The following is a 20,562-nucleotide window of genomic DNA, read 5'->3' on the forward strand; positions in this document are numbered from 1 at the left end:
CCACCACTCCATCACATTGATTTACGTTATTGACTGTGGATATAGTAGAGTAAGAATCGATTTGGGGAATTGGTTTATATTGGTTTAGGTGACATTCCGAGAGTATAATAATGTCGACCGTATGATTAAGTTCAGATAGGTTCAACATGAGGTCATCTAGGTTCCTATACACACTCCTAATATTTTGTGAGCAGATCGCTAAATTGGAATTTTCATATGGTACGTGTTTATGTAAGTCCTGGATGTCACACTGCATAGAAACCGCAACTTCCACTTCGTCTATTTCATTTAAAATATTTGTGTTGCAAGTCATATTTTGATTGGACTAGAGTTATAAGTCACCATAATAAATGTCAATAATAATAATAGGCTACTTTTATGGCATGAACCAGTCGGTTGAAAGAACAGCATGGCTTTGCTGAGGTGTATGTATGTGCTTGTTTTATTTGAGTTTATCATAAGTGTGTGTGTGTTTATTTGATTAGTGTAAAAGTGAGTGAGTGAGCTGGTAGTAACAGCAGTTATATTATAATAGGGGAAGTTAACTAAACTTAATCTAAGTTTTACCGCTTTTATATAAAAGGAATTATTTTTCTTTTTTTCTCTGGCGGAGTAGAACAAACATTTTGAAAACATAATTACATGTGAAACATAACATAGTCATTTTTGATTTGATAAAGAGGTGATTTGAGCCTCACTTGTTACATGTACGATGTTCGCGTTGTCATCCTTTTTTAGGTAAATGTTGCCGTACGCCGTCCAGCAGTACTTGTACTGTTGTTGCCGTTTGAGCTCCCGGGCTAAGAAGTACAGCCGGGCCGCCCTAGGCGTCAGCTGCTCCGAAACGAACACGGGGGTCTCTTCTGAGCTACGCAGGCCTAGGTGTTTGGCACGAAGTTTTTCTTTATATTTGGCGTTGAAAAGTTTACATGATTTCAGGACATCATTTTTTAAGATAATAGAGGAGGTTTCAACTATAATGGCGGTTGCTTGAGGGCCACCAGGCTTAGCACGGACCCTATAAACGTCTTTGATATCGGACTTTGTTAAGGGGCAGTCAATTGTTTTTGACAAGTTCATGACAATGTTGATGAGTTCGAGTTTTGTCTCATTTTACCTTAATCAATTTCGTTTTATGACCAAAAATAATAATTATAAAACCCAATGTATTTTAATTAAAGGTGTTATAAAAATGTGATTAAGTTTTTTAATTGATTTCCAATTCACTACTTTGTTATCAAAAAGCAGTGAGCTGTTCTAATGGGAAGAAATATTTGTTAATCGGAAAAGAAGAAAAATGAAGCGAACAATTGTCCTTTTCTTTTTAATATGTATGTCACATTTGTATTTACTATACTTTTGATTTAATTTTATATAAGGAACCATTCATTTATTACGTAAGCCGATTTAGACGGGGGAGGGGGGGGGGGGGTTCAAACATGTCTTATTTTTTCTTACAAGCGAATGGGAGGGAGTTTTCATAATTCTTATGTAAGATCACAAAGATGCGAAAATTCTCAAATTTTTATGAAATTATGACGTTTCAAATAAATAAATAATAAATATTATAGGACATGGTTACATAAATTGACTAAGTCCCACAGTAAGCTCAATAAGGCTTGTGTTGAGGGTACTTAGACAACGATATATATAATATATAAATATTTATAAATACTTAAATACATAGAACACACCCATGACTCAGGAACAAATATCCATGCTCATCACACGAATAAATGCCCTTACCAGGATTTGAACCCGGGACCATCGGCTTCATAGGCAGGGTCACTACACTCACTACCCACTAGGGCAGACCGGTTGTCAGACGTTTAAAATAACACTTCCACACTCTATGCCATCAAACACGGTGCAGATCATATATGTCAATGGTTGGTCACATCATGCATCAGCCGGGCCCCGGCCGTTCGTGCGCGAGTCATTCTTTATTTGAACAAATTCGGCTGTACGGATTGTTAACTTGTTTGCAAACAAATTTTAATATATTTTTTAATATTTACAAAAAAAAACAATACACGCCTTACAAGCAAGCAAGCTTACGTTACGAACAAAAAGAAAATAAAATGCAAATTGTTAAAAAATTTAATAAAACAAGGATAAAAACTAAGACAAAACTACTTACAAATACTTTTGGGCTACTTGTCCCTCCCTATACTTACATCGACCCTATATTTTATATAAGCGGGTAGTCAAGACGCTCGGCCATACACCTCAGCATGCTGTTGCACCTGTCGCGCATACGTTTCAGCAGTGAGGCTATTCTTTTTCGCCTACCGCCAAAAAAGTCATCCGTCCTCGCTTCGGCAACCATGCCAGATGCACTGCAGTGCTTCAGCAGCCTCAATAACATGCTGAGGACGTTGTGGTATTGTACACGTATTGTATTGTAGGCCCTTTGTGAAATTTCACCCACAGGCTGCACCTCAAATGTTTGACAATGACTAAAACTGTGATTTTTATCAGTACATATATTTTATTTTCTAATAAATTTGTATAAAACAACTACGTACAAGATACTTATAAAATAAGGCAACTAAAACTAAACCTAAATAAAAAATAAAACTGTGATTGTGTTGTGTACAAGACAAGAATATTGTGAATCGGATCCTGGACGGAGCTGGCAAGAAAAAGTAAGCAATTTTCATTTTACTTCTTGATTGTCGCTTACATATTTCTTTCATTTTTCTTATTTCTTATAAAGTCTATGTGGTGTGATGAATCGTATCCGTTGGAAAGCCAGGGCACAAACAGCTTACTTTTTCTTCATGTTCTAAGCAAATCCTGTTGCGTTTACCTTTTTACCCACGACGGAACGGAGACGGTATATGCGTTTGGGGTGAGAGGATGTTTGTGCAAACCAATGTTGCCACTTTTCTCAAAAACTAGTAGTTTGTTTAACCTTTTGGACGCCAAGAACACCTAAGGTCGTCGTTAGTCGTGTCCAAGGACAATAGGGTTGTTTCCATCTACAAATCTTAGGGCAGAATTGTATCCTAATAAATTCTTTTGGAATATAAGAACATGTTAAAGTATTTTTAGGGGACCTGTAATGACCATATTTTTGTAAATATTGAATTTAAAATATCTTTTGGCACACGTCACGTGACCAAACTCGAAACGTGATTGAAGATTCTGATGACGTCACAACTCTCGGATTGACACTGTTGATAGTTAGGCGATAAACAACAAATGACAAATGTCAGTTGACAGTTCGTATCTTCTACGTGCGTATGTAGTTATGTGTCAAACCGTAAACTGTGACGTCACACAATTTTCAAAGAGCGTTTTGGGCGCGAAAGCATTTGTCAAAATATATTTTGTTAATTTAACATATTTAAAGCAGTTTTTAGTATAAAAGTTGAATTTTAGGGCAACTTTTAGTTAATATAGAACGTAATACGAGCGTTTCATAAAATTGGAAACAACCCTATTATAGGTGTTATGGCGGACGCTGTCAAAGTAACCTTCACACTTTCGAGTAATACATTAGCTCCCTTGCGCCCGGGACCGTGGCGTTTGAGTGATGCTTGTGTTTATGGCATAAAGCGTTCAAAGGGTTAAGTACCTACATTCAAGATCATAAATATGTATAATTCAGGTCAAAGTGTATAAATAAAATGAGTGACCGAGTGGCTGTACCTAACCTAACAGGTGTTATCGTAAGATCAAAAATTTTGCAACACAACTATTCTTTTAAAGTAGGTACATAGACAACAACAACATATGTAGTTTATAATCCTTTTCTACATACAGCTATGTAAATGCAAAATTTAGCAATATTTGATTAAGATTTTTTTTTATAATTTGCTCACACAATTTAGCAACTTTTCACGTGTTAGTCAAAACAAGATAAGTTAGCAGCGATGTTGATAGCCGAGACAGCGCCAGTGTTATTTTAAACGTCAAACGTCTGAGATATTGTGACGTTTACTAAACAATTACACAGGCTGGGCCAGTGTTGGCCGAATGTTAATTGGAATTAACCATTAACCATTATAAATTGAACCGTAACGGACGGTTACAATTTACGGTTCAATTTATAATGGTTAGTGGCCAATAAATTTTAATTGCATTAACGTTTCGGCCAACACTGGGCTATCAAAATCGCTGCCAACTTAGCTTGGTCTGACTCTAGACTACACTTTGGCTATAAGTATTATAAGATGCTCTGGCTTACTCTGTGGATTATGTTAGTCGCCACATGACATTATTTATTACACTTTAAGAGGGAAGAATATTTTTTTTAATCTAACGAAATAACGGTACTTTTACAAGATTTTATTTACTTTCACCTGACCGTTGTCTGTTTGTAATCAAATCTTGCAAGTTAAATTTGACCCACTTCCCGGTTTCTGATTGAGCTGAATATTTGCATACATATGTAAGTCGGGTGACAATGCAATATTATGGTACCATCGAGCTGATCTGAGGTGGACATAGGAACTCTGTGATAAAACAACGCAACCTAATTGTGTTTGGGGTTTTTAGAATTTGCTCGATGAGTATTAGTTGCCTGTGGAAAGAAAAGTACAGTCAGCGATAAAAGCTTGTACCAAAAATGAAATTTTTGCCATAAACTTATTTCTATGAAACTCCATTTCGGAAAAAAATGTTTTCCACTAAATCTTGACAAATCACTTTGATTTTGATGTCGATCGCTTTCGAAAAAAAAAAAGGAAAATCTATAAACCTAGTTTTTCATTGTGTCATTAACATACTAAAAATCATGGAGAACGGAACATTTAGATCTCATTTGAATATTTAGAAGTGAAAAAACGTTTTCTCTTTTTGTATGACGACCACGTGCTGATACTTCCCTCTTAAGTTCTATGCCTAGAAATTGATTACCATTTCAGACACGGTGTTGCCGAACTTATTATTTGACGAGGAGCCAGCCGTGCGGTACATGATATCGGCCACGAAGGACGTGCTGCTGCACACGCAGCTAGAGCTGTGGAAATTGACCTTGCAGAGGCAGATGCTGCGTGGCAACGCACCCTATGAGATCGGCTTCCTTGTCAGGACCAGCGAGGTAATAGGTTAGATTAGATATATTTTTTTCTAATTGGAAATTAGACGTTATTTCTATTTCTACTTAAAAATAATCACAAAAAGATCGTCAGTTGTATAGCAAATAATAATATGAATACTGTTGGACACACCGAGGGGGGCTGGACGAGCGTTGTGGAGCGTGAATGCGAGTCTATCAAATGGGGGCAGTCACCATCGGCCCCGATGACGTAAGTTGTGACATCCGCACGGCCCATGACTGAAAAAGTCCTGGACCGGATGGATTGCACAACTTCTGGTTAAAATGGTTCCGATGCTGGCACTCGTGCTTGGCAGCACAATTTCTATAAGTCCACGAGCTTGGTTCTCTCCCATCTTCCTTAACAACTGGTGTTACCTTTCTGCTCTATAAGTTCGGTAGTACCATGGAAGCGAAGAACTACAGATCCATCACGTGCTTGCCTATACTCTACAAGCTCTTTACATCCATTTTGAGAGCAAAAATCAACGTGCACATTGTCGTAAACAATATTTTGGCCTCCGCTCAAAATGGATGTAGGGCTGGGTCCCGTGGTACTAAAGAGCTCATACACATGACCATCTGCCAACAAATGCGGCGGAACAAGGGGACCCTCTCAGCCGCTTAAATTGACTACAAGAAGGCCTATGATTCGGTGCCTCATTCATGGCTAGAGAAGGTCTTAGAGCTCTATAAAGTTGATACAGCTTTAAGAGCCTTCTCAAGCGCGTGTAAGAGGCAGTGGACCACAGTCCTTCGTCAACCAGGAGGTGGCGATGACCACCCTGGCCCGCAGGATTTTATAAGGATTGAGTAGATAGTGGATAGTGATAGTCTGAGTTCCGTGTGGTTCTGCCTAGCTCTAAATCACCTCAGCACTCTACTAGAGGATTTGGGACTAGGTTGCCGGCTTCAGAGAGAGGGTGAAGTCATCTCTGTACATGGATGACCTTGACCTTAAATTATTAAACAGGTTATACATACAACGTAATAGGTAGCTTATGTTAAATCAATTATTTATTGTCTAGAAATGGGACATAATTCAAAAAGTAACTTGAATGACAATATATATATATGTTAGAAACCATTTTCTTAAACCTACCTGGGGATACTATTCTAATATGATTACATTCGTAGTAATAGCGGTAAGAATATTGTTACTCGAGTCTTTTATTCATTCCACCCTGCGGCTGTCGTGAATATATTTCACTTACCCCCCCTCGTTGCACAATGTTATATTTTTATTGTGGAATATTGTTGTTTTTTTTTTAACATTTGTGTTTGTGTAAGCCATAGAGAAATAAGAAGTAATAGAGTGCTCACTCCATACATCAATTTGGTACCATAATGATTATTATATTCGCAGTCGACCTCTAGCATCGAGTAGCGGAACTCTCAGTACTGCTACTCGACAATAGATATCGCGGCAAACAAAAAGTCTAATGCTCAACGATTTTCAGCTAATATTATAATTAGAGTAAGCGTAGGAGTTGAAAATAGAGTTCCGGTTACTCTGGTTATAATATTAACGGAAAATCGTTAAGCATTAGACTTTTTGTTAACACGTTAACACGTTCAATGCGGTAAGGGGTCGAATTACCCCATGCAAAATAAGGCTAAATTCTTGTAGTTTTGTTTTTAATGACATTTTGTAATAAGAAAACATTCCTAATTTTTTTATTATGTTCAGGTACTTAGATACGACTATTTCCTATTCTTTCTTTCAGGAGCGCTACCGAAAGATGGTAGACTTATACAACGCAAGTATGTTGATGGGCAAGGCCATTCGCACTAGGGATCACATTCTGCATCTGCAGAAGATCGAGAAACTTCACTGGGATATCTTGCATCTCACCAACATGCTGCATGAGGTGGAGAAGAAATATAAGATCCGACGTAAGTAACTTCAAAGATAGATAGGTAGACTTAGTAAGACTTGGACAAGCCCATTCGCACTAGGGACCACGCCCTGCATCTGCAGGAGATCGAGAAACTTCACTGGGATATCTTGCAAATAGAGAGCCGGCCGGAGCGTGTTGGGGTGCTCTCAAAAAGTTCAGATTTTAGGGGATGGATGCGTGTGGAGCCCTGCCTCTTTAGTGCCTGCTGCCAAGATTCTAGCTCTTTCCGCAGCGCCGCGCTGGTCGAGAAGGGTGGCTAAAGCCAATTTGCATACTGGGTCGTCCCCATTTCTTTGTGAGTCTGGATGTTCAGGGATGTCTTCCAGAGAGCTCATACTTTGTTCAAAGAATTTTCCGTGTGAGACCCAACGAACTATGTACTGACGACAAAAAATCTGACAAAGATACACCGGACATCCTACGGATGCCTAAACCAACGTGCCTGATGGGAAGGGATTTTACAAATCGTTTTCCAAAAAAAAAAATGTCCGTCAAAAAGTTTTGGTTTGCTTTAGATATTTTGTTGTGTGATGTTAATAACAAAACTTCCGTGAGATAGACATATTAAATATATTAAAACGGGTCACTCACTAATTATAAGTCGACAACGCTCGATATGTTTCACTCCGCGCCGAGGAGTTTTGTTAGGAGCTTACGCTGACGGACCGGCGCAGGCGACGATGGAGGACGGAGTGAAACATGTTGAGCGTTTTCGACTTAAAATGCGTGAGTGACACCGTTTTAATATATTTTGTAGTGCAATTAGTTTTTAGGTTAGTTATTTTAGTTAGTTAGTTTAGAATTTATCTTAAACTTAAGGAGAAAATCTACAGGACGATCGTGAGACCTGTTGTAATGTATGGATCAGAATGCTGGGCGACGAAAGTGACGGATGAAAGAAGAGTGCACGCAGCGGAAATGAGAATGTTGAGATGGATGTGTGGAGTGACGAGAAAGGATCGGATTAAGAATGAGTATATAAGGGGAAGTTTGAAAGTAGCACCGGTAGCGGAGAAGATAAGGAGTGGTAGGTTAGCGTGGTATGGGCATTTAATGAGGAGGGATGAATGCCATATAGGAAAAAGAATGTTAGGAATGAATGTTGATGGACGGAGAGCGGATGGTAGACCCAAAAAACGATGGATGGATTGTGTGAAAGAGGATATGAGAAAGAAAGGAGTGAGTGCTGAGGTGACGAAAGATAGAGGAGAATGGAAGAGAAGAACATATTGTGCCGACCCCACATAACGTGGCATAAGGGCAGGAGGAAGAAGAAGAAGAGTTTAGAATTTATCTGCTGAAAATTATATGAGTAATAAAGTTTGTTTTTGTTTTTTCAGCCCAAGTATTGGACAAACGAGAGTTCTACCCGTTCGGCATCACACCGACTACAACTAACACTACGACTACGACGACCACGACTGCACCCACCACTACCGACCTAAACTACGAGTACTACTAGTACTACTAACTATTAAAAGACACTTACCTTAAGAAAGTTCAATAGTAATTATACGAGCTTGTTCTTCCGAGAGATTATTATAACTTGTAGTAGTGTTCTGGTACGGCCGTTGTCACAATATTTAGAGAATCCGTTAAAAACGAATTTATGTAGGCGCCTTCGTAAATTATACTTCACTTGTTCTTCCGAGAGATTATTATAACTTGTAGATGTTCAGAGTGTTAAATAAAATAAATGATACAAGAAATCAAATTTTGATTTATTTATAATCTATGCCAATTCAGAAAAATCATTTATATTCACTCGATCAGAGATAAAATTGATCTAGCAAAACTTTCCTCAACCTGAGTATCGTCAATGACAGGCCTGTTGTAAAACATTCCAAATACTTTAGATGAGCCGCTCCATCTCTCTCAATTTCCTCAATGGACATGGGAACTCAATTTTCAACTCCTACTCTTACTCTGGTTATAACATTAGCTGAAAATAGTTGAGCATTACACTTTTGTTTGCTACCACAACTATTGTCGTGAAGCAGTACTGAGAGTTCCGCTACTTGACGCTAGATGTAGACTACGAAAATAATAGTATTTTTGGTAACAAAACTGTTGTATAGAGTGTGCACTCTTGGTCTTCTGAATTCTCTTTGGTCATACCGCCAACCTTAGAGAGCAGTCAATGCAGGTTCACTGTATCATTGGCAGCCGTTTAGTCCACGAAGACTATACGCCCGTTACCAAGCCGAGCTCGAAACCGTCTTCTATGTGCTGTGTGAGGTTCAGTGTTTGGTTGGTGCAGTCATTCCCGGCCGGAAACCAGCATGCCCTGGGATTAGGAGCGGATTAATGACAGTAACAAGGCGATTTAGAAGCAGACATTCAAACAACTTATAGGTGTGGCATAGCAGGGAAATGGGTCGGTAACTTTTTGCCTCCGATGGATCCTTTCCGGGCTTGAGAAGAGCTGTGACTTGCGCTATGCCTTTGGTACCTTGAGCGTCGACAAGCAGTTATTACTCAACTCGTGTCGATTTAAAACACTCCCTCCGGTCGTGTTTTAATTTATTATCACCAGTCGTTGCGAATTTCCTATTTTCTGCACTTGTATCGTAATAGTATATTGTGATACAAGTGTGCTAAGTCGGTCATTACACACGAGGCGATATTGTGCGCGCGAGCTTCAAGCGTGCTTAATGACCATAGCACATGCGTTTCATACGACGTTTTTAAACACACTTAATTGCGAGAAAAAAAGAAACTTTCATATTAATCAAATTTTAATTGTTAAATCGATTAGTATGCAGCCTAGCATCTGTAATACTGCCTGCCGCCCCTCGCCCTGCCGCTGGCCCCGCCAGTCCACGTTGTAAAATCTACTCACCAATTTAAAAAGGCTCCGTTTCCATACATATTATTAGCAATCAGTAACCTTTTTAACTCAGTCGGATAATATAATGAAAAAGCACGAGTGTTATAATATACTGAAAAACCACGCGTGTTTAATATCTAGGATTATGAGCCAAAAATCGGTGGAATAAAATAGCCGTTTTGAGCAAGTGTGTTGAAAATAACTATTGTGTATATTTCAACGTATTGATTTTTATAAATAAGCATAACATTACTTTGAGATCTGTTTATTATGTATTTTGCCAGGTGTTGCGTTCCACTGTTTGGGACTGGACTCAGATATCCAGAAGATCTTAGCCGAGCTGAGCTGGACCACCAAGCCCATGTTCCTGGATTACATCACCCTTGTCAAACCTGAGAGCTTAAACAGCAGGTATGATCAATCAATAATATGGTGGAATTAAACAGCGTCCATAAGATTGCGACACTTACGCAAATGACTAGTAAATCCATGCGAGAGCGGCAGCCGTGACGGCATAGCTGGCAGGAGAATGTCATGCTCGGTGATGGTGGGAGACGCCGCTGATGTCTCAATTCACTCCTAGTGTGAAGAAGGGACCCGGGTACGTCCTTAAACTACGTCCATAAGAGAGGTATGGGCATTGTGAATGTCATCTCGCTTTGTGTGGTAGGGCACAGCCAGTGGATGTCATTCCAGATCTAGAGCAGAGCCCAACTGGGGAAGTACCTCCACCTTACAGAAAACAGCAGCCAAATAACACTAGACCCTACCCATAATGTTGTGTTCCTGCCGGTGAGTAAGGTTGCCAGAGTTCAACGAGGGGGGGAGGGGGTTAGGGTCGACAACGCGCATGTAACTCTTCTGGAGTTGCAGGCGTACATAGGCTACGGAGACTGCTTACCATCAGGCGGGCCGTATGCTTGTTTGCCACCGACGTAGTATAAAAAAAAAAGAAGGTTAAACCATGCTTCATCGTGTCACTCCCTCATCCAGGGTTTTCTCCAGTGGTTGCGATCTTCAGCCTCCTTTTCCCAGTCGGTGGGATTGATACGGAAGGACGACATGTCTCGCTTTGCACTATTTTTAAAACGGAGCATGGTATGATGATCCATGGTAAAAATGGTGATTTAGAAATCAACGAGAACGCGCTTCTGAGTCGCTTCCTATGGAGGATTTAACAACTGGAGGCGTCTGTAATTTTCTGTAAAAAACTGATTTTTGCGGGGGAGGGCCATGTCAAATGTATGGCTATTGTACGTTTGACATTTTCGATTTTTTGATTATTGTAAAAATTAGGATCATAAAACAGATTTCATACAAATTTTTAAATCTAATCTTCGAGCAACACCGGCTTCCAACACGTGTAAGGGCTGCGGTTAATATACAACAAATTGTGTCAAAATATTTTCAATATTGTAAATATCCAGAAGGGAAACTGAGGACTACGTTTGTAAAAAAAAGCGGCCAAGTGCGAGTCGGACTCGCCCATGAAGGGTACCGTACCATTTATGACGTATTAAAAAAACTACTTACTAGATCTGGTTCAAACCAATTTTCGTTGGAAGTTTGCATGGTAATGTATATCATATATTTTTTTAGATTTTTCATTCCGTTATTTTAGAAGTTACAGGGGGGGGACACACTTTTTTTCACTTTGGAAGTGTCTCTCGCGCAAACTATTCAGTTTAGAAAAAAATGATATTAGAAACCTAAATATCATTTTTGAAGACCTATCCTTAGATACACCACACGTATGGGTTTGATGAAAAAATTTTTTTTTTAATTTTTATGACGTATTAAAAAAAAACTACTTACTAGATCTCGTTCGAACCAATTTTCGGTGGAAGTTTGCATTGCAATGTATATCATATATTTTTTTTAGATTTTTCATTCTGTTCATTTAGAAGTTACGGGGGGGGGGACACACTTTTTACCACTTTGGAAGTGTCTCTCGCGCAAACTATTCAGTTTAGAAAAAAATGATATTAGAAACCTCAATATATATCGTTGTCTAAGTACCCTCAACACAAGCCTTATTGGGCTTACTGTGGGACTTAGTCAATTGTGTAATAATGTCCTATAATATTTATTTATTTATTTATTTATAATATCATTTTTAAAGACCTATCCATAGATATCCCAGACGTATGGGTTTGATGAAAAAATATTTTTTGAGTTTCAGTTCTAAGTATGGGGAACCCCCAAAATTTATTGTTTTTTTTCTATTTTTGTGTAAACATCATAATGCAGTTCATAGAATACATCTACTTACCAAGTTTGAACAGTATAGCTTTTATAGTTTCGGAAAAAAGTGGCTGTGACAGAATCGGACAGACAGACGGACATGACGAATCTATAAGGGTTCCGTTTTTTGCCATTTGGCTACGGAACCCTAAAAAAGGCGATATCGCACCGGTCCTCTACTTTCGTGTTATGCTAGTTCTGCTGTAAAGGGTTTTAATAAAGGAATTTGTTTTAGTTTAAGATCATCGCTTCAACAACTGTGGGGCGTAAGAAAGGCGAGGTCTATTCCCGAGGTATCGAGAAGGCTCGAAAGGAATGGTTCTCTAACCCTGGAAGAACTCTTGAGGTACGTCAATGTTTTTGGACCCGGGTACGTCCTTAAACTACGTCCAAAAGAGAGGTATGGGCATTGTGAATGTCATCTGGCTTTGTGTGGTAGGGCACAGCCAGTGGATGTCATTCCAGATCTAGAGCAGAGCCCAACTGGGGAAGTACCTCCACCTTACAGAAAACAGCAGCCAAATAACACTAGACCCTACTCATAGTGTTGTGTTCCTGCCGGTGAGTAAGGTTGCCAGAGCTCATCGAGGGGGGGCGGGTTTAGGGTCGGCAACGCGCATGTAACTCCTCTGGAGTTGCAGGCGTACATAGGCTACGGAGACTGCTTACCATCAGGCGGGCCGTATGCTTGTTTGCCACCGACGTAGTATAAAAAATGTTTAGTTTCCATACAATATACAACACACAACTCTTTATTGTACAACATACAATTTAGTTATAGTATAGTAGCGTAGATTATCTTTATTATTTACAATCAAATTGCAAAGTCGCATTTTGTTCTCTAGAGTGACAAAGTAGTGGAATGCAAATTTGAGTCATTGCTTAAGTTAAGTAATTGGTAGAACCAACTATTCAGTGATTAATTTCGTTTTATTTTTCGTGTATAGATAGTATTGACCTAGTACTCTAATAACCATCAAATTGCTTAATTTAACAACCTGCTTTCTAAATACTGCCAGCTGTGAGTCGAAAATGTCAATTTCTCTACTTTTGAATAACAAATCATTGTATTCACGACACATTCTGACGATTGGATTGTAAAAAGAAGGATTATTTCTATAGACCTGAAGGGCGAAAGTCTTAGAAGCATGGGACACATTTCGTCTGAAATTTTGTTCTCTAGGCGAACAGCTACGCCCCCTGCCCCACCTTGGCGACGTCCATGGCTCGTATTAACCTTGTAATCAAAGCGGTATTGAACCTTTAAGTCTAAAAAGACACTTTTCATCCTTGTGTGTGTTGTACAATGGGCTGTGCTCTAAAGAATTGTTTGACATGATGCCAACGGCCGCTGTCTATCACTGCACGGCTTGCCGTCGGCAGGGTATTCATCCTCACACCCTAGAACCTAAATGGTTGCGTACTATGCGCTTTAAAAGGAATTTCCTCCCGCGAATTGGCTCCCTGCCGAGGTTTTCCCGAGGATCTACAGTATGGGGTTCTTCAAAAAAGGAGTATACAGGTTTTTAAAGGGTCGACAACGCGCATGTAATACGGTGACTGCTTCCCACAGGCGGGCCGTATGCTTGTTTGCACCGACGTGGTAAAAAAAGTAATTATATTCGTTTGCCTCTCGCATTTGAAACCTTTTTTTGCTCAGTTCTCAATATAACCCCGAAGAGCAAACATCAATTTTGCTCATCGTTTCAGTTCCTCCACAAAACAGCATCACATCCGCAAAGCGCGCTCCCTCGCTAGCACTCTACTCAGCACCCGCGATTTCAACGAGTCTCTCTTCGGCATCAGCAAGGACGATGATGACGTCATGAAAATGAAGCTGTTCCGGCTCATGTATGAGTCGGTGAAGGATAGCGACTTGAAGATCAAGAGGGCGGAGCTTGTGAAGGCGGATTACGAGAACTCCACGGGCTTTGATTTAGGGTACTTATAATTTTTTCTAAGTGAACAAGCGCACTCTTTTGGGCAGAGTGAGCAAAATTTTATTTTGATCATTGCCCGCAGTGAGGAAAGTAATAGTTTTTTGCCCTATGTAATCGTTTTACTTCAAATTAAGATTGAACAATGATTTAATATCTTTGTAAGCATATCCCCACCACTGCCACCACGTTAAATGTTTATTAGAGATAGTCCAAAATTATTTGCACCTCGGGAGTCTCAAGTCCTTCGCTAAGCTCAAGATTCTTAATACCGAACATTAAACTTTATTATATAGTGATATGTAAATAATTATTTTTTATAAGAATCGTTTCATTCTGTCAGACAATCTATAGAATATTACAATCGGTCACCATTCGCAGAAAACTCGTTTTGCTCATTGCTAAAATATATTAAATAAGTGTTTTGTCGCCAGATACGTGTTTGGCGACGCGGCAGATAAGATGAATGTGATGATAGACATATCGATGACACTGAAAAGAATGTACGACGTTTGGAGACCAGTGGAGCATGTTAATGCTTACGAGCAGATCGCCAATCTGGCTATAGAGGTCAGTGAGATACAGAGAGAGGCAAAATAGTACATTTCGATGCTAGTGCGGAGAATGACATTTCCGCACGTGTGTGTTGCGACAAAATAAGAAAAACAACAAGTATTTTTTTATGCATGTTCTATAAGACAGGAACAATAGTAAATATAAAATATTATACTATTATTACATAAGTATCGTTATTTACGATTATTTGTGTATCGTATATTTAAATTGTATAAAAACAATATCGAACTTAAAACATTCTTGCAGTAAGAAAAAACGCCTCTGCTTTAACAGACGTTTCGGCAGCTATTCCGTTCCATTCAGACAACTTATTAAGAACGGTTTTTCAATATTCAATATTAAAAAATAAACATGTTATAATGATGAAGAGGTAAGTAATAAAATATGAAATATGCTTATATTTATTATTTTTACAGTATGTTTTTATGTTGATTACGACTTTTAAAGGAAACTAACATTAACACTCACAAAGTAGTCATGAATTGGAACAAGTGGAAATGTAAAAAGCACTAGTTTGCGAAATCCAACTTTCCGCACGCTAAACAGCTACGTAAAGTAGCACTTTTTGAGCAACTTTATTTAAAAAAACGTTTTTCTACTTGTCGACTGTAATGGTTGAATTAAGATTTCGTATACCAGACTTAAATCGATCGGGATATAAACCATGATTACATTTTGTATTGTTTTTGAGCTCCCGATATTTCGATTCGATTCGATTTAAGTCTAGTTAAACTAACCGTGAATCATTCAAAACTGTTATTTCGTATACCTAACTATAATTGCGTACTTTTTGTATGGGCTCTTGGGCTCCCACTAAGCTTTAAGATTCATTTCGATACGCTGCAGTTAACTGAAAAAAAAAACCGGCCAAGAGCATGTCGGGCCACGCTCAGTGTTGGGTTCCGTAGTTACTATTCCGTTACAATAAGCTAAACTGGAGCTTAAAGTATAGTAAATTGTTAACCAAGGGATGAAACGGTACCTTTCACGCGAGTTAAACAAATAGGCAAATTTGCATAATCAGTACCTAATTAGGTAAAGTAAGTCTTTTTACTATGAAGGGGGAACTTTTTGCGATAACTCAAAAACAGCTAAACTGATCATGTCCGCTATAGTTTTCATTTAATGTCTTTCTTAAGCTCTACTTCCACGATTTTTTTCATATTTTTTGGACCTATGGTTCAAAAGATAGAGGGGGGGGACACATTTTTTTTTTCTTTCAGAGCGATTATCTCCGAATATATTCACTTTATCAAAAAATGTTTGTTGAAGACCCCTATTAGTTTTGAAAGACCTTTCCAACGATACCCCACACTGTAGCGTTGAAGCAAAAAAAAAAACACCCCCCCTTTACGTGTAGGGGAGGTACCCTCAAAAAAATTATTTTTTTTAGATTTTATTGTACGAATTTGTCATCTTTATTGATTTATATATCCACGCCGAATTTCAGCTTTCTAGCACTAACGGCCACGGAGCAAAACCTCGGACAGACAGACAGACAGACAGACAGACAGACAGACGGACATGGCGAAACTATAAGGGTTCCTAGTTGACTACGGAACCCTAAAAAAGACCAATCACGTGCCGCCGCGCTACCATAGAAAAGACTAAACGAGCGTTGGGTCACTCACGGTATTTAGGTTTTATAGTGAAAAAGAAGTATTATTTTAGACTACTCGTAGAAAAGTATAGTATTCAATAGTTATATAATCAAGCTCTCTATTATATCACGATTGTATAATAGTTATTTACGATACAAGTGCAGAAAGTAGGAAATTCGCAACGAGTGGTGATAAATTAAAACACGACCGAAGGGAGTGTTTTAAATCGACAAGAGTTGTGAATTACCTATTCGCATGTGTGTCGTACAACGTTTTACAATACGTATGGCTCCTTAAAGTTTCGACATATGCACGGAAAGTGCTCATTTCCGCACGTGTGCGGGAAAGTAACACCATATGTACAGTAACAGATCCGTGGTAGCCTCGAAGGGAGAGACGTCGCCGATAAGCTGCAAGAAAGTCGGCTGAGGTGGTTTGGGCATGTCAAAAGAAGGCCGCTTGAATACGTAGGCAACTTGCGGGGCCCCGGAATTCGCAAATTGCGGGGTTTTTTCTCTTTTACCCTCACTAAGACGTAATCAGAGTGACAGAGAAAAATGCCCGCAATTGACGAACTTGGATTTTCGCGGTTATAGCCAAGAGCCCTTAGCTTTGCCTTACCTAGTACTGATAGTCGTAAAAGGCACTAACCCTTAAATTTTCTAGCAAAACAAGCTTACATGTCTAATATATAATCAAAGAAACCGCAATTTTCGTCCAAATCGCACCCAAAAGTTGCAAATTATAGCCTATTTTTGAGGGGAAGTGTCACATTTTGCTTCAAATAGACTAGACTTTTTAGGTGGCATCGTCCAAGGCCTGAAATTATCGTACTTTTGCTAACGATAATGCTCTTTGGAACGTACATCTTCCGGGAGCCCAAATTATCGTACGTGTACGATAATTATCGTACGCCTGGCAACACTAAAGCCAAAGCTTCTCTCCTTAATTCGTGCCTTTCATGATAATATGCGTGGTTCCGTTGTCTACGATGGCGATTCTTCGTCGACCTTCTCTGTTAACCGTGGTGTTAGGCAAGGATGTGTACTGGCACCAACGCTTTTCGGAATATTTTTCTCTGCCCTACTTATGTCTGCTTTTGGGAACTGCGATGTTGGGGTACACCTACATACCAGAGAGGCAACACTGAGTTTGAAGACAGCCTTTGTGATGTACGCATGATTAACTGGTGTTAAGGAATCCCCTGAGTCCCCTGAACTCTTTAGACAGCTATGACTATTGATCGCAAGTAGGTTTTTATGTTTTAAACTAATACCTAGGTAAAATTGTACAAATTTTGAATCTAGATACTAGAACTGAAGCACAATGTATTGTACCCCTATAGTGTATCAATGCAATTAAATAATTTTCCTACTCCTCTACTGTTATCTGTCATTTATGCATTCATTAACACGAATATAAGAACATACATAAAAGATTTCAAGAAAAGTCTATATTGTCTATTCCTCATAAAAGCTCTTGTGCTTTTATAAGCTATAACGTTACTGCGATTAATGGCTACCAACCTAACAAAACCAAAACGAATACAGTTTTAAACTAAGTGCATTGCTGCCAACTTACAAAATATTCATTTGGTTGCATAGTAAAAATAATAACTTCATAAGTCAGAAACACGCATGTGACACCCGTAATATAGCAACACCCATAGACTACGAAGACCGCTTAGCGTTGCTTGTTAGTCTCCGTAGGCTACGGTGGCCAAAATTGAGAAAAAACTGTCCAAAAAAATAATTTAGCAAGTAGCAAGTACCAGGGCCTCATGAGTTACGAGGAGGTGTCGCCGACCGGCCGGCCGCGGCCCGGGGCGGGCCGGGCGCGTAACAAGGTATGCTCGCGCGTCTTGGCTATATACTTTTGCTGTAATTTGTTTACCTAAATTAAGATTTATTTTTGTTGACTCGTAGGAAAAATATTGTATGCAACGTTGTATAAGTAGGTCAAAAAATTCTCGTGGCGTATTACTTTACAATGTTCGCCTACGCCTTCGGCTCCGGCTCACATTGTAACTCACGCCACTCGCCTTTTTTGACCCTTCTTATACAACTGTTGCATAAAATACTATTATGATTTTTCATGTCTAATTTGTCAACGCTCTGTACTTTTCTCAAACATGCAACGAAATGTTGACATGACTTCAAATTAGGTATCCGTGCGATGAGTGAAGATGATATGTAAAGGAATTTCATACAGCCTTACATCTTACATACCTAGGCCTGTAAAACAACCTTTTTTTTAAACGTCATATTGTGGCACAACGTCTTGGTATACAAACATAAAATAGTAGTAGATTCGTAATTTTAGCTGTGTAAACCTACGAATAAAACAAATAGAGTATAATTTCTTTTTTCATCGCAAATTTGAGAAAAGCAGTGCTTTTGTCAAACTTACAAATCTCGGCGAGAAATAGGGTTGCCGGTCGCATATCCCTAACCTAGTAGTCTACATCTTACTAAGCCTGCAACCCTTCGTTACCCGGTCTCTATAGTAACCTACTATAACCTCTTTCCTTAACAAAATTAGATTATTTCTACTGTACTTATGGCCTTTTTTACAAGCTTTTCTTTAGTTTCACCTGTCCCGTTGTCTGTCTGTCTGTAATCAAATCTTGCAAGTTAAATGTGACCCACTTACCGGTTTCCGATCAAACTCAAAGTTTCCATACATATATATAATATATAAGTCGGGTGACAATGCAATATTATTGTACACATCGAGCTGATCTGATGATGAAGACAGGTGTTCATAGGAACTCTGTGATAAACAATGCAACCTAATTGTGTTTGGGGTTGTTAGAATTTTCTCGATGAGTATTAGTTGCATGTGGAAAGAAAAGTACGGTCAGCAATAAAAGCTTGTGGTACCAAAAATATCGTATTTTATTTTATTTACATTATTAAATATTCCTTTGCAGGTGACACATCTTACGGATATGGTCCGTACGATCGCTACCGCCCCGAGCAAGACTCCTGTTCGCCACAATTGAAATGTAATATAAAATAAATTGTGATGAAATATTACCTACTTATCTTTCTACTGAGGCCCAATTGTGTTTAAGAAATCGGGGAAGATATATCGTTAGGTGACAACCAAAACTCACTTATTAGGTATCCAACTTAGAATATGAACTGTATTTGTACCAAAATAAGGGTTATTCTCGTTAATTTATTTGCAATTTATAGGTTTTGTTTGTCATTTGTCGATATATAAAGAAAAATATCCCGTCCCAGCGATAATATTAATGTCAGTCTGTTAATAGTACATTACGATACAAGTGCGAAAAATAGGAAATTCGAAACGAGTGGCGATAAATTAAAACACGACCGAAGGGAGTGTTTTAAATCGACACGAGTTGCGAATTACCTATTCGCACATGTATCGTACAACGTTTTACAGTACATATGGCCCTTTAAATGTTCGACATAGTAACGTAATATGCTAATTTTCGCACTAGTGCGGTAAAGGTAAATATTTTTTGGCTATGTTGTACATACATAGTACTTAGGTAATAGTTATAGTTAGGTAGGTAAGAAAAAAAAAGTAAAGTACCATTATATGTACTAACTGTTAAGTTGTCTGTGCTACAAGAGTAAAAACGCAATTACTTTTTACTTCGAGTGCTCTTTTTGAGTCAGGAGCAAACAAAAGACTCTATAAACCAGCATTAAGCAAGTTGCAGAAAAAAATGTCATGCAAGTTTCCACTCATAAAGTTCCCATTCAGATTAGACTTAACATTTATGTCACTCATTGGTGTCTGTTTCAAGTGTCATAGAAATCGAAACTATAAGAAGGTTTGGCAATGCTCGTGCAGGAAAAAATACCTAGAACATCTTATGAGAACTTTGCATTTTTTCTTTAATACTTTAGTAAACCACGAGTCTAACATATGTTGCGAATTTAGAAGTCCCTGAGTCCAAGTTGAAGTGTAAAGGACAGAATTAATTAAATCAATTAATTAATGAATAATCGAAATTAGACTTTCGTGAGAAATACTATCATCATCACCATCATCACAGCCGAAAGACGTCCACCACTGGACGAAGGTCTCCCCCAAGGATCTCCACAACGAATGGTTATTCGCTGCCCTCAACCGACGGTTTCCCGCCACTTAGATCGTTGGTCCACCTGGTCTGGGACCTTCCCACGCTACGTCTTCCGGTACATGGTCGCCACTTGAGAATCTTTCTGCCCCAGCGGCCATCGGTTCTGCGAGCAATGTGGCCCGTCTAATGCCAGTTAAGTCTGGCAATTCTCTGAGCTATGTCGACAACATTGGTTCTCCTCATTTCCGATTCGATCACGCAGGGAAACTCCGCGCATAGTTCGCTCCATTGCTCTTTGATTGACCTTGAGCCTTCTTACGAGGCCCATTGTCAGCGACCACGTTTCTGTGCCGTACGTCATCA

At 39.0% G+C, this 20,562-nt stretch overlaps 1 protein-coding gene across 1 annotated transcript; it reads left to right on the plus strand.

The window, feature by feature from the left end:
* The first annotated feature begins 1,153 nt into the window (after window positions 1-1,153).
* LOC133532810 (uncharacterized) lies at window positions 1,154-19,174 on the plus strand. Its single transcript, XM_061871658.1, has 6 exons — window positions 1,154-1,331; window positions 10,063-10,189; window positions 12,258-12,368; window positions 13,733-13,963; window positions 14,394-14,529; window positions 19,069-19,174. The coding sequence occupies exons 1-6, from the start codon at window positions 1,298-1,300 to the stop codon at window positions 19,138-19,140; spliced, it is 711 nt and encodes a 236-aa protein (XP_061727642.1). The 5' UTR covers window positions 1,154-1,297; the 3' UTR covers window positions 19,141-19,174.
* Window positions 19,175-20,562: the final 1,388 nt, after the last annotated feature.

The sequence above is a fragment of the Cydia pomonella genome, chromosome 27 (assembly GCF_033807575.1).
Source record: "Cydia pomonella isolate Wapato2018A chromosome 27, ilCydPomo1, whole genome shotgun sequence".
NCBI classification, from domain to species: Eukaryota; Metazoa; Arthropoda; class Insecta; order Lepidoptera; family Tortricidae; genus Cydia; species Cydia pomonella.